General features: G+C 41.3%; 2 protein-coding genes across 2 annotated transcripts in view; both read left to right on the forward strand.

Moving 5' to 3' along the window:
* The window catches only part of LOC110490065 (sodium/potassium-transporting ATPase subunit beta-3), a 63,416-nt gene extending 61,574 nt beyond the window's left edge, over nucleotides 1-1,842 (forward strand). The window contains exons 6-7 of the mRNA XM_021563201.3: nucleotides 694-780; nucleotides 1,047-1,842. Of these exons, the coding sequence (XP_021418876.2) occupies nucleotides 694-780; nucleotides 1,047-1,214 (255 nt within the window). The 3' untranslated portion in view covers nucleotides 1,215-1,842. The remainder of the gene's footprint in view (nucleotides 1-693; nucleotides 781-1,046) is intronic.
* Nucleotides 1,843-9,852: 8,010 nt separating this feature from the next.
* LOC149977465 (E3 ubiquitin-protein ligase TRIM50-like) lies at nucleotides 9,853-10,296 on the forward strand. Its single transcript, XM_090199019.1, has one exon. It carries the CDS (start codon nucleotides 9,853-9,855, stop codon nucleotides 10,294-10,296), a length of 444 nt encoding a protein of 147 aa, XP_090055145.1.
* The last annotated feature ends 3,784 nt before the right edge of the window (nucleotides 10,297-14,080 follow it).

A 14,080-nucleotide genomic window follows, 5' to 3' on the forward strand; every position in this document is an offset into this window, starting at 1 on the left:
AGCACTGTGATGCAGTGCCTTAGACCACTGCGCCACTCGGGAGGCCCTGGCTCTGACATTCTAACAACTTCTCTCTCTCAGCGCGCGTGATCTGGGTTTCATCTCTCCCTCACCAAGACTGTCAACTCTGGACTTTGTGACCTGTTTGCAAATGTTTAAAGGTGAACAGAGAAACACTGATGCTGTACTCTGCTTTTCAGCAAACGAAAAGGCTCTTTTAAATACTTCACTGGTGTTTTAACTCCCATCTGTCCTCCTCTCGTTCTCTCTAAATTCATTTGAATTTCTCCTCTCCACCGTAGACCATTCTGCTAACCATAGAGAACCATCTGGTGGCAGATTGTATGTGTGTGCGTGCGCGTGTTTGTACGGGTATGTGTGAGTGGATGGTAGCTATATTATGCGTCCGTGCGCATGTGTGGTAACTGTTGTGTACTGTGAGAGTGTGTGGTGGTTTACACTATGTTGTGTGGTCCATGCCGTGTGCACATGTGTAAAGCTACAGTGTGTGTGTGTGTGTGTCTGTTTGTCCACTACAGGGTTGTTGTTTACAGAGTTAGTCAGATTGTTGTTCTGAGAGTCATTTGTTCCAAGGGTCTTCATATGTATAGTTCTGTGATCTCACACCTCTTCCTCCTCCTCCTCCTCTTCTTCACCCCCTCCTTCCTCTTCATCCTCCTCTTCCTCCCACAGAGAGAAAGCCCCCTGCAGATGCAGTACTTCCCATCCGAGGGGCGGTTCGATAAGATGTACTTCCCTTATTACGGGAAAAATTTACATGTAAGTACATTACGTTACATATTTATATTGAGAAGGAAACTGTTCATGAATAGAATAATTTAACTTAATTACAAGTAGTTAATGTTACCATTGTCAAGGCAGTCTGGCGAGAAGAGAATGCTAGGAAATGTATGGGAGTGAACTAAGACTACATTAATGCCAGTGTATTGTCATGACAATGACTGTTATGTGTGTGGATATGCGCACATCTGTGCATATATGAATAAACAGTGGTTTATCTCCATCTCTTCCTGTGTGTTTGCCAGTCAACCTACGTTCAGCCACTGGTCGCGGTCAAGCTTCTGCTGACCAAGGAGGACTACAACAATGAGCTGACCGTGGAGTGTAAGATCGAGGGCTCCGACCTGCGGAACAGTGACGACCGTGACAAGTTCCTTGGGCGCGTCACGTTCAGGGTCAAAGTGGTCGAGTAGTGGTTCAGGAAAACCACCAGCGTTGCACAATGCCGCCTTTGAGTATAATCAATGCCCTCACCCACCTCCACCTCTTCCTCCATCCACTTCCCTCCCTCCAACTGGTGGATCAGGGGAAGCTACGGTAGCAGGGTTGTGTGCTCCTTATAAACTAACAACATGAACCCCCCCTGAAACACACACAAATACACACCTCTCACCCCCACCTCCATTAAAGTTAGTGGTAATGTAGCAACAACGTGCCATAGTAGGGACCTGTATATAGCTGTATTTGGAGCATTGAGTTGTGGTATTTCTCCCGTAGTGCTGTGCAGTCTGCTATGTGTGATGTGTTGTTTCTGTATGTACATACTTGATGGCTATAAACACTGTTTTTCTTTAGCTCACTATGTCTGAACGCTGTAAGAGATCAAACTAAGAAATAGATGAATAGCTGTAATTTAAGATTATTGATTAAGAGAATACATGAAGGATGAAAAATGCCCCAAAATATATCTGCTTATAATTCAACCTACCTGTCCAACATCTAAGGGAAGAGATTTTTACACCCCTATGGGAACTGTGCTTTGTACAGATGCCTTATGGTCGGTATGAGAACAAATCTTAAATAAAGATGATTTTAAAGATATTTGCATTAAAGATATTTGTGTCCATTTACTTTTAGTGCCATGGCTGGGATAAATTAAAGGACAAGTGTACTGCACTTCTGGCAATACGCCTTTTAATGGCAATTGCCCTGACATTCGCAGAGATCCCACACGGTACACGCTGCGGATGTCAGCCCTTGTTAACAATGCAACTTTAAATCTGAGCCCAGGATTTGAATGTGGAGTTGAATGCTCTGTAGTATTGTGTTGACCTGCTGCCCTCACATGGTGGTCCTATGGAAATAACCCTGATGAAGGTCTATTGACCCATTAAAACATGACCATAATTATATCCTGATTCCTGCTTACAAGCAAAAACTAAATCAGGAAGTACCAGTGACTCACTCTATACGGAAGTGGTCAGATGACCTGGATGCTACGCTACAGGACTGTTTTGCTAGCACAGACTGGAATATGTTCCGGGATTCATCCAATGGCATTAAGGAGTATACAACCTCAATCATCGGCTTCATCAACAAGTGCATCGACGACGTTGTCTCCACAGTGACAGTATGTACATATCCCAAACAGGTAACATCCGCATCGAGCTAAAGGCTAGAGCTGCCGCTTTCAAGGAGCGAGACACTAATCCGGATGCTTATAAGAAATCCCGTTATGCCCTTAAACAAACTACACTGGTTTCTCCTTTAAAAGTTGTATCATACTGCAAACACACCTTCCGTGCTGCTGCAGAATTCTATGGCACGTTATTTAATTGTCAGACATTTTTATCATTAATGCTAGTTAAAGCTAGTTTGACCACCAGAGGGCATCTTTGAGAAGCATTTGATAGTCTTCAATATTGGCATTACTAGAGAATTTAAAACTTTTTTGTAAGAACATAGTATATGGGATTGATTTGAAGAAATATAGCTTAATTATTTTGATTAATATTATGGGGTTTCTATTCCAAGAAAAACAAAAAGCGAAACCCTCAGGGTTTCCGTTAGGATGGAAAGGAAAATATGACTCTGTACAATGTGGTGGTCGGGAGTAGGCTACAGTACTAAGAGCATAAGAGGATTGGAGGATTCTAAATTAATCTAAGGGACATTTTTCGTTAGGGCAAATCTGATATGTGAAAATATCTAAGGGGCTTTTATATCATTCTAAATTAATAATAATAATAATCTCTTTGATTAAAAAATAACGATATTTTGGAGATGTTTTCGTTTTAATTTAACCTAGAGTGAGCGAGGAAAAAGGCCATTCTTGAACATGGGGTGAGACATTCTCACAAATTTGTAAATAAAGTCAGTTTGTTATTTATAATTATTTATTTCTGTTTTTAGAAGGAGAGAAACCAAAAGCTGCCTCATGGGTTTCCCGGTGGCGGCCGGCACAGGTATCGAACAAGCATCTGTAGCAACGCAGTTTGTAATCTGAATAAAAGCCAAAATAATATTTATAGATATATGTAAAATAATTTCATATGGGTCTCCCGGTGGCTGTCGGCACAGGTATCAAACCAGCATCTGTAGCAACGGGATGCCCCAGCCAAAGTTTTTAATTCTGATCAATTGCTTTGCACAAAGTATCAAAATACAGAGAGGTGTTGGTAAAGGTATATTGTCCTGCTAATAGCCCATGATGGGCTATTATAATACTGTACATGGTGTCCAGGTCAGGATAACCAAAATATTTCTTTATTAGAGACTATCAGAAATAATGTTGGTACTTATTTTGATCAAAAAGCCATGAATGAGTCAGTCAGCTTTATGTATGTGCCGAGGCTAAACTGTGCCATCAATTTGATTATTTAGCAGACATAACTTGCTTATATTCAGTTAACACATACAGTTGAAGTCGGAAGTTTACATGCACCTTAGCCAAATACATTTAAACTCAGTTTTTCACAATTCCTGACATTTAATCCTAGTAAAAAAAAATCCCTGTTTTAGGTCAGTTAGGATCACCACTTTATTTTAAGAATTTGAAATGTCAGAATAATAGTAGAGAGAAATATTTATTTCAGCTTTTATTTATTTCATCACATTCCCAGTGGGTCCAAAGTTTACATACATTCAATTAGTATTTGGTAGCATTGCCTTTAAATTGTTTAACTTGGGTCAAACGTTTCAGGTAGCCTTCCAAAAGCTTACCACAATAAATTGGGTGAATTTTTGCCCATTCCTCCTGACAGAGCTGGTGTAACTGAGTCAGGTTTGTAGGCCTTTTTTCTTTGTACATGCTTTTTCAGTTCTGCCCACAAATTTTCTATAGGATTGAGGTCAGGGCTTTGTGATGGCCACTCCAATATCTTGACTTTGTTGTCCTTAAGCCATTTTGCCACAACTTTGGAAGTACGCTTGGGGTCATTGTCCATTTGGAAGTCCCATTTGCTACCAAGCTTTAACTTCCTGACTGGTGTCTTGAGTTGTTGCTTCAAAATATCCACATCATTTTCTTTCCTCATGATGTCATCTATTTTGTGAAGTGCACCAGTCCCAACTGCAGCAAAGCACCCCCACAACATGATACTGCCACCCCCGTGTCTCACGGTTGGGTTGGTGTTCTTCAGCTTGCAAGCCTCCCCCTTTTTCCTCCAAACATAACGATGGTCATTATGGCCAAACAGTTCTATTTTTGTTTCATCAGACCAGAGGACATTTCTCCAAAAAGTACGATCTTTGTCCCCAAGTGAAGTTGCAAAACATAGTCTGGCTTTTCTATGGTGGTTTTGGAGCAGTGGCTTCTTCCTTGCTGAGCGGCCTTTCAAGTTATGTCGCTGTTGGACTCGTTTAACTGTGGATAAAGATAATTTTGTACCTGTTTCCTCCAGCATCTTCACAAGGTCCTTTGCTGTTGTTCTGGGATTGGTTCCCACTTTTCGCACCAAAGCACATTCATCTCTAGGAGACAGAACATGTCTCCTTCCTGAGCGGTATGACGACTGCGTGGTCCCATGGTGTTTATACTTGCATACTATTGTTTATACAGATGGACGTGGCACCTTCAGGAGTTTGGAAATTTCTCCCAAGGTTGAACCAGACTTGTGGAGGTCTACATTTTCTTTTTTGAGGTCTGAGGTCTTGGCTGATTTCTTTTGATTTTCCCATGATGTCAAGCAAAGAGGCACTGAGCCTGAAGGTAGGCCTTGAAATATATCCACAGGTACACCTCCAATTGACTCAAATGATATCAATTAGCCAGAAGCTCAATCAGAAGCTTCTAAAGCCATGACATAATGTTCTGGAATGTTCCATGCTGTTTAAAGGCACAGTCAACTTAGTGTATGTAAACTTCTGACCCACTGGAATTGTGATACAGGGAATTGTAAGTGAAATAATCTGTCTGTAAACAATTGTTGGAAAATTACTTGTGTCATGCATAAAGTAGACATTCTAACCGACTTGCCAAAAGTATAGTTTGTTAACAAGACATTTGTGGAGTGGTTGAAAAACGAGTTTTAATGACTCCAGCCTAAGTGTATGTAAACTTCTGACTTCAACTGTATATCTTAAGAATGTCATGGAATATAATTGAACATTTTCGTTTATCCATTCTTGTCTCAGAGCAGCACGATTGGGTGCTGAAATAGTTGACCACAGTGGGTAGGCTATATATAACAATATTTTTGAGATTATTTTGTTTTCAAAAAAAGAAAAGTGAGCGATAGTAATCTGAATAAAGGCCAAAATAATATTTATTTATGCTTTTAGAGGGAGAGAAACCAAGGACATCCCGGCCAGCCAAACCCTCTCCTAACCCCGATGACACTGTCACACCCTGATCTGTTTCACCTGTCCTTGTTATTGTCTCCACCCCCTCCAGGTGTTGCTTGTTTTCCCCACTGTATTTATCCCCGTGTTTCCTGTCTCTCTGCCAGTTCGTCTTGTATCTTCCAAGTCAACCAGCGGTTTTTTTCCCATTCTCCTTTTTCTAGTCCTCCCGGTTTTGGCCCTTGCCTGTTTCTGTTCCATTCTCTTGCCTACCCCTTTTTGGATTATTAAACATTATAGACTCCAACCATCTGCCTCCTGTGTCTGCATCTGGGTCTCGCCTTGTGTCACAATAGTACGAACTGGCCATGACAGACCCAGCAGACTTGGACCAGCTTCGCCACGCTGTCTCCCTGCAGGGATCCACCATTGGGAGACATGATGATCTGTTACAGGACCTTCTGGAAGGGCTTCGTTCTCTGACAGAACGCCACGACCAAGGGTTTACGACTACTATGGAGCTTATTAAGGAGTTAACCCATAGGCTGTCTGCCATCCCTGAGAGACCCCAACCTCCTGGTACATTTTTTTCCTTTTAGTGGTGAGTTTGTCTAGCCTACCCCGGTTCCTGAGAACCCTGCTTACCACCTCCGGAGCGATATTCTGGAGATCCTGGTATCTGTAGGGACTTTCTTTCTCAGTGCTTGCTTATTTTTGAGCTACAGCCATCTTCGTTCCCTTCAGACCGATCGAAGATAGCGTATATTATTACGCTAATGTTGGGAAGGGGGCTGTTGGGAAGTCTGTCTTGGATACCTTTCTTCACGGATTATCTGAGGTGGTAAAAGATGAGCTATCTGCTCGGGAATTGCTGGTGGATCTCGACTCCCTCATCACCCTAACCATTAAAATTGATGGACGCTTAAGGGAACGCAGGAGTGAGAGGAGGTCGCCTCGGGCACACTCGTTCACCCGCTATGGCTTGCTCACCTTCGGAGGAATCCAGAAGTTCACGAAAGGCAGTTTTCCCAAGAGGATCCAAAGCCACCCGAGCTCCCTCGTAAATTATCAACGAACAACGGGTGAGTTGGATTCTCCTGAGCCTATGCAATTGGGAAGAGCAAGGTTATCGGTTGGGGAACGCTCATGTAGGCTGAATTCTAACTGTTGTCTGTACTGTGGAGTGGCATGACATTACATAGCTATAGTTGAAGTCGGAAGATTACATAGACTTAGGTTGGAGTCATTAAAACTCATTTTTCAACCACTCCACAAATGTCTTGTTAATTATCAAACTTTAGTTTTGGCAAGTCGGTTAGGGCATCTACCTTGTGCATGACACAAGGTTTACAGACAGATTATTTCACTTATAATTCACTGTATCACAATTCCAGTGGGTCAGAAGTTTACATACTGTGCCTTTAAACAGCTTGGAAAATTCCAGAAAATGTCATGGCTTTAGAAGCTTCTGATAGGCTAATTGACATAATTTGAGTCAATTGGAGGTGTACCTGTGGATGTCTTTCAAGGCCTACCTTCAGTGCCTCTTTGATGTCCTAACCGACTTGCCAAAACTATAGTTTGTTAGCAAGACATTTGTGGAGTGGTTAAAAAACAAGTTTTAATGACTCCAACCTAAGTGTATGTAAACTTCCGAATTCAACTGTAATAGGCTATGTCATAGGAAAGCCAATAAATTGTCAAAGACTCCAGTCACCCAAGTCCGACTGTTTTCTCTGCTACCACATGGCAAGCGGTTCCGGAGTGCCAAGTCTAGGACCAAAAGGCTCCTTAACATTTGACTCCCCCCATTTGTTTTGTACACTGCTGCTACTCAATATTTATTATCTATGCATAGTCACTTCACCCCTACCTACATTTACAAATTCCCTCAACTAACCTGTACCCCTGAACACTGACTCGGTACCTGTACCCCCGTATGTATATAGCCTCGTTATTGTGTTACTTTTTATTTAAAAAATATATTTGGTAAATATTTTCTTAACTCTTGTTGAACTGCACTGTTGGTTAAGGGCTTGTAAGTAAGCATTTCATGGTAAGGTCTACACTGTATTTTGAGCACGTGTCAAATAAAGTTTGATTTGATCTTGGAGACTGGGCCTGCAAGAACACTAGGATTCTGGGATCTTTTACCAATGTTTTTTTTCTCTCTCCATGTACCTGGAACAGGTGTATATACTGTGTACAGTTTTATATATATATATATATAACTGAACAAAATATAAAAGCAACATTTAAAGTGTTGGTCCCATGTTTCATGAGCTGAAATAAAAGATCCCAGAAATGTTCCATATGCACAAAAAGCTTATTTCTCTAAAATGTTGTGCACAAATTTGTTTACACCCCTGTTAGTGAGCATTTCTCCTTTGCCAATACAATACGTTGATTATACAGCATGATCATGACACAGGTGCACCTTGTACTGGGGAAAATAAACGGCCACTCTAAAATGTGCAGTTTTGTCACACAACACAATGCCACAGATGTATCAAGTTTTGAGGGAGTGCGCAATTGGCATGCTGACTTCAGGAATGTCCACCAAAGTTGTTGCCAGATTTGTATTTTTATACCATAAGCTCCCTTCAATATTGTTTTAGAGAGGTACAAGGTACTAGGACCTTCACATCCTGCTTCTTCACCTGCGGGATTGTTTGAGACCAGCCACCCGGACAGCTGATGAAACTGAGTTTGCACAACCAAAGAATTTCTGCACAAACTGTCAGAAACCGTCTCAGGGAAGTTCATCTGCGTGAACAGAGTGCCCTATGGTGGTGGTGGGGTTATGGTATGGGCAGGCATAATCTACGGAAAATGAACACAGTTGCATTTTATTGATTGCAATTTGAGATACCATGACGAGATCCTGAGGCTCAAGGTCGTGCCATTCATCCGCCGCCATTACCTCATGTTTCAGCATGATAATGCACGGCCCCATGTCGCAAGGATCTGCACACAATTCCTGGAAGCTGAAAATGTCCCAGTTCTTCGATGGCATGCATACTCACCAGACATGCCGATAATTGAGCATATTTGGGATGTTCTGAATCGACTGCGTGTTCCAGTTCTCAACATTATCTAGCAACTTCGCACAGCCATTGAAGAAGATTGGGACAACATTCCACAGGCCACAACCAACAGCCTGATCAACTCTATGTGAAGGAGATGTGCAGCGCCTCATGAGGCAAATTATGGTCACACCTGATGCTGACTGGTTTTTTGATCCATGCCCCTTTTTTACTGTTACCAACAGATGCATCTTTATTCCCAGTCATGTGAAATCCATAGATTAGGTCCTAATGAATTTATTTCAATTTCCTTACTGTATTTGAACTGTAAAATCTTTGAAATTGTTTTTATATTTGTTCAGTGTCATTTTTTCAATTGTCTCTCATTGGAATACTTTTGATTGGTCTCTATTTTCAAGAATAGCTGGGCATTGATAAGGATAATTATCTGAGGAATTCCTCGGGTTGGGATCACCCCAAAGAGCAGTCTAAAAGCCAAGACCAGATCATCTTTAGTATTATCATTCACATTTTATGTTAAATTAACCAAATACATGAGTTCCTTTGACATCATTTCAGTTCATTTCTTCCTAGAATATCTAAGGGCTCCATTCAATCTGTAGAGCCGAAGAGCTGCGATTCAGCGCAATAGACATTTAAAGGCAATGTTCCTGAGTTAGCAGAGACTGCATTCAAGGGAAACGCTGCATATGGCAGCTCAATCGGAAATGAAATGGTGTTATAGCTCTGAACTTCAGCGATACAGATTGAATCGAGCCCTAAATTACTTTAATGCCTCTCCCTTATTCCAGGCATGATGTTTAGTGTGTTTGACTTCAGAGTGGCCATGTCTCTGGGCAATCAGCTTCTTAAAGTGAAGTGGTCTACACTTAGCAGCAGGGGGAGCTGTGAGAAACTGGGCCTCAAGGTGACCCATAACTGTGTGTGTGTGAGTGCATGTGTGCATGCGTGCAAGTCTGGGTGTGCATGTATGTGCATGTGTACGTTATCATGTGTCTCTGTGTACGTTTCTGTCTGTTTGTGTGTGTGTGTGTGCGAGTGTAGAGGCATCTGTGTGTTCACATGGTTGACCTCACTGGCACCAGAGCAGGATAATATCAGCTCTTATCTCCCAGTACGGTAGACGCTTGAGAGGCTGAGGACAGTTTCTCTAATCTCAAGGAGAGCCTACTGTGAAGGGTCGGTCCATGTTCAATTCATTGAAACTTCATAGGTTGAAGATAATTTGAGATGTATCAGGTGACAGAGTTTCTTGCCTTCTTTCTGTTCTTTATTGGTACCGATGGACGGTAGAGAGAGCCTTCTTTCCCTGGAGTACCAGCTGAGGTGTCTGGATGTCTTTGCCGAGCCTCTGATGTTACAGTGCGGCTACTCCTACTGCTGGTGCTGTGTGCGTTCTATGACCATGGACCCCAAGGGCCAACTGCAAGAGTGCCGCTGTGCCGTGGATGGGAACAGCCCTCCATCCAATGTTAGCCTGGCCAGGATCGTGGATGTGCTGCAGGAGATGAGTGGGCAAAAGAGGGCTCAGCCAGAGACATACCCCAAGCACAAAAACCCCCTGATCCTCTACTGTGAGGAGGACAAGATGGTCATCTGTGGGCTGTGTGGAAGCATCGGGGCTCACCACGGCCTCAAGATCACCCCGGTCAGCAGCGTCTACAGCCGCATGAAGGTAAGCACTCACACCTTGGCTGATCACTATCACTTGACCACTCACACCTGACTGATCATACTTGAACATTTACTCTTGACCACTTACACTTCACCACTCAGTAGTAGGGGTTCGATAAACCAACCTAATTTATCACATCTGTTGAATCTTGAATTAGAATTTACAACATCAATCAACATCTCTCATCTCTCAATTCGCTAAATTTCTAAGAACATTTTGATGGGAACAAATCTATCGTAATTGTCTCCATTATTATTTAGAATTCATTAGATTTAAGTAACTGTCTCGTCTTTGATTCAGCATTTTTAATTACGACTCTATTCCCAATACATTATTCAAACAGATAATTTAGTGAACAGACATCGTCTTGCATCAAAATTAGCTTCGTTATTATTTTTAGTTCCATGAATTAGTCTATCAATTTGAACTAAACAAGCTATTAAAACGTTCAGTTTATATCTTATACAAACACTAATCACTATAACTTTCTAGGCAATACTAACAAACAGTTCAATTCCAATCAAAAACTCAGATTATTATAGTTAAAGCCTTGGCTGGGAACCAAACCCTGCTTGGAAGGCCGCTATGCTCACCACTATACCACCAACGCTATGTAAATGTCTAAGATTCTCCGCAAATATACCCATTTTACAGTTCTCTGTATTCGTAACTCCGAAATTGGGACAACAGAAAATAGCCCTAATTTAAAAGCCCAAACTTTTCCTCAGCGAGGATTCTCATTAATCTCGCTCTCTTTGTATCTGACCCCTTTTTCCCCACGATTGTCACCTCTGATCTTCCCCTCAGTTAATTAAATTACAATCTTCGTGGTGACGTGTGCAGGGAGTGTTACACTCCCGGGCAAAATGTCCAAGTTTCATTACAATTAAAACATTTAATATTTTTCTTTTGACTCACCCTATCCACTTTTCTCGACTTTTTTCCTTTTTCTACCTCTATTATCTCTCCCTCAGCTTCAGCAGGCTTCACATATATGGGTGGTGATATTGCAGGTAGCTCCTGCAGCCGTATTCTCACAACCTCTATTTCATCGATAAGATTACCTCTGTATTCTTGGTATACTTGGGAAGGATATAGTTTGTTACCCTCACCCCCGCCCAATTGGCTAACTTTTTCATCTGCGGGAGCGGAGGGCAGCGCATCTTGGCTCTTTTTGGGTTTCGTCCTATTTTCACCCTCAACTCTCTTTTTTGCTTCTGAAAGCCAAACTCTGGCTGTGTATAACCCCTGTTTATTCTGCTTTTTTTTTTTAAAATCCACATTCCTTATGTATCTGTTTTATAAGTGATTCCAGCTTTTCTACATTTAGACGGCCATCAAAATCATATTTCTTTCTCCATTTTAAACCGAAATCAATGTTTCTTTGGTCTCTCTGTTCCATATATCGGTCGTCTCCCATTAGTTCCGGGACCTCCTTTGAAGATTACTAGTAGCTATGGTATTTAATCACTTATCTATGCCTTTCTACGTTTTACCTTCTATGTGTGTGTATTTACCGTTACACAGTTACTTTAGTTGCTCTCCTGTCTGACTGTGTGTGTCTCTTTAATGATAATCAATGTGTATGGGTTTCTATATTTATTTCACCTTTCTGGAAACTTCCTCTATAGCTTTGACTTTTGATCGGACATTAAATTTCACCCGTATACAATTATAAGCTCATTATAAACTATTGTTCCTTGGGACTGTCAACGTTAATATCTCATATCTCACTTCTCTAGACTAGGTTTCCCTCTCCACCTCCTTTGGGTATTATTTACTTGAGTAATTGAATAGGTACAGTTATTACGTTCGCCTAGAATTACCCTGCCTTCTCACCAAGCCTAATTTATCCTCACCTATTTTAATATATCTATCAGCTACTTTTCATAGTCAGACTACTTCCCATATACAGATAGACTACTTAGGTTAACTTTATTTAGGTATGTCTTTTGAATTAATGGCTATCCTATTTTTACAGAACGACCGTCCTAACAAAACTTACTATATCCCACCCTTAATAACCCTTCGGCTTGCAAAACCAGGATTTATTAAGTTCTCTTTTATTTACGGTAGTGCACCATACCACAGGTAATTTCAGACCTGTATTCCTTCCTTCCTATGGATCTTGGTTAAAACACAAAGTAGAAACCCATTGTATTTGTTTAGAATATTCAAGCACCTATCATTGATTAATTCCAAGCTCCTTTAGAACATTCAATCAAAAATACCTTAAATAATTCCTCCCAAATTCGAGAATAAAGACTATTTACCATCGTCTTGTAGACTGGGAAAAGCAATGCCGGTTCGATTCCGTCACCTTCTCTGTCGCCTTCAGAAAACCTAGGAATGCACTCACTGTCTTATCTAAAACACCCCAGAGCTCAGTTTCGTCGGTTCAACCATAGGTTAACTACCTTATCTGCTTACTTAATCCACAACTCATTCCTTTCTGCCTAGTTGGAATGGTGTTCATTAACTTTAATTACTCCTTGTCCGTGTCACACAATCCCTTCTTATGAACTCATATTGTTAATCAGATATAATAAAACAGAGTATAAGTTTACTTAGTTACAGTTCCATTTAAAATGAGAATATTGTTCAGTCATTTAATCATAATATTCCTAACAGTCAGTTTGTTATATCTGGAGTATTTCTCCTGTCTTATCCGGTGTCCTGTGTGAATTTAGATATGCTCCCTCTATTTCTCTCGCTCTCTCTTTCTTTCTTTCTCTCTCTCTCTCTCTCTCTCTCTCTTTCTCTCTCTCTCTCTCAGAGGACCTAAGCCCTAGGACCATGCCTCAGGACTACTCCTTGCATCCCCAGTCCACCTGGTCGTGCTGCTGCTCCAGTTTCAACTGTTCTGTCTGCAGCTATGGAACCCTGACCTGTTCACCGGACGTGCTACCTTGTTCCAGACCTGCTGTCTCTGAATGTTTGGCTATGAAAAGCCAACTGACATTTACTCCAGAGGTGCTGACCTGTTGCACCCTCTACAGCCACTGTGATTATTATTATCTGACCCTGCTGGTCATCTATGAACGTTTGAACATCTTGGCCACGTACTGTGATAATCTCCACCCGGTTCAGCCAGAAGAGGACTGGCCACACCTCAGAACCTGGTTCTTCTCTAGGTTTCTTCCTAGGTTCCGGCCTTTCTAGGGAGTTTTTCCTAGCCACCGTGCTTCTACATCTCAATTGCTTGCTGTTTGTAAAAAGGGCTTTATAAAAACATTTGATTGATTGATTGGATTTGATTTGATTTCAGTGCAGCCTTTGATATTATTGACTGTAACCTGTTGTTGAAAAAACGTATGTGTTCTGGCTTTTCAACCTCTGCCATATCATTGATTCAGAGCTATCTATCTAATAGAATACAGAAGGTTTTCCTTAATGGAAGCTTTTCTAATGTTCCGCAGTGCAGTTGACTTTGCCCTTTACTATTTTCTATTTTTACCAATGACCTGCAACTGGCATTAAACAAAGCCTGTGTGTCCATGCATGCTGATGATTCAACCCTATACGCACGCATCAGCAACCACAGCTAGTGAAATCATTGAAAACCTTAACAAAGAGTTGCAGTGAGTTTTAGAACGGGTGGCCAGTAATAAACTGGTGTTGAACATCTCTAAACCTAAGAGCATTGTATTTGGTACAAATCATCCCCTAAATTCTAGACCACAGCTAAATCTGGTAATAAATGGTGTGGCTGTTGAGCAAGTTGAGGAAACTAAATTACTTGGTGTTACCTGGTCAAAACATATTGATTCAATGGTTGTGAAGATGAGGAGGTCTATCTGTGATAAAGAAATAATGAGCTTTTTTTTTCACCACA

Source organism: Oncorhynchus mykiss, chromosome 15 (genome assembly GCF_057628025.1).
Source record: "Oncorhynchus mykiss isolate SJ-2025 chromosome 15, ASM5762802v1, whole genome shotgun sequence".
Taxonomy (NCBI): domain Eukaryota; kingdom Metazoa; phylum Chordata; class Actinopteri; order Salmoniformes; family Salmonidae; genus Oncorhynchus; species Oncorhynchus mykiss.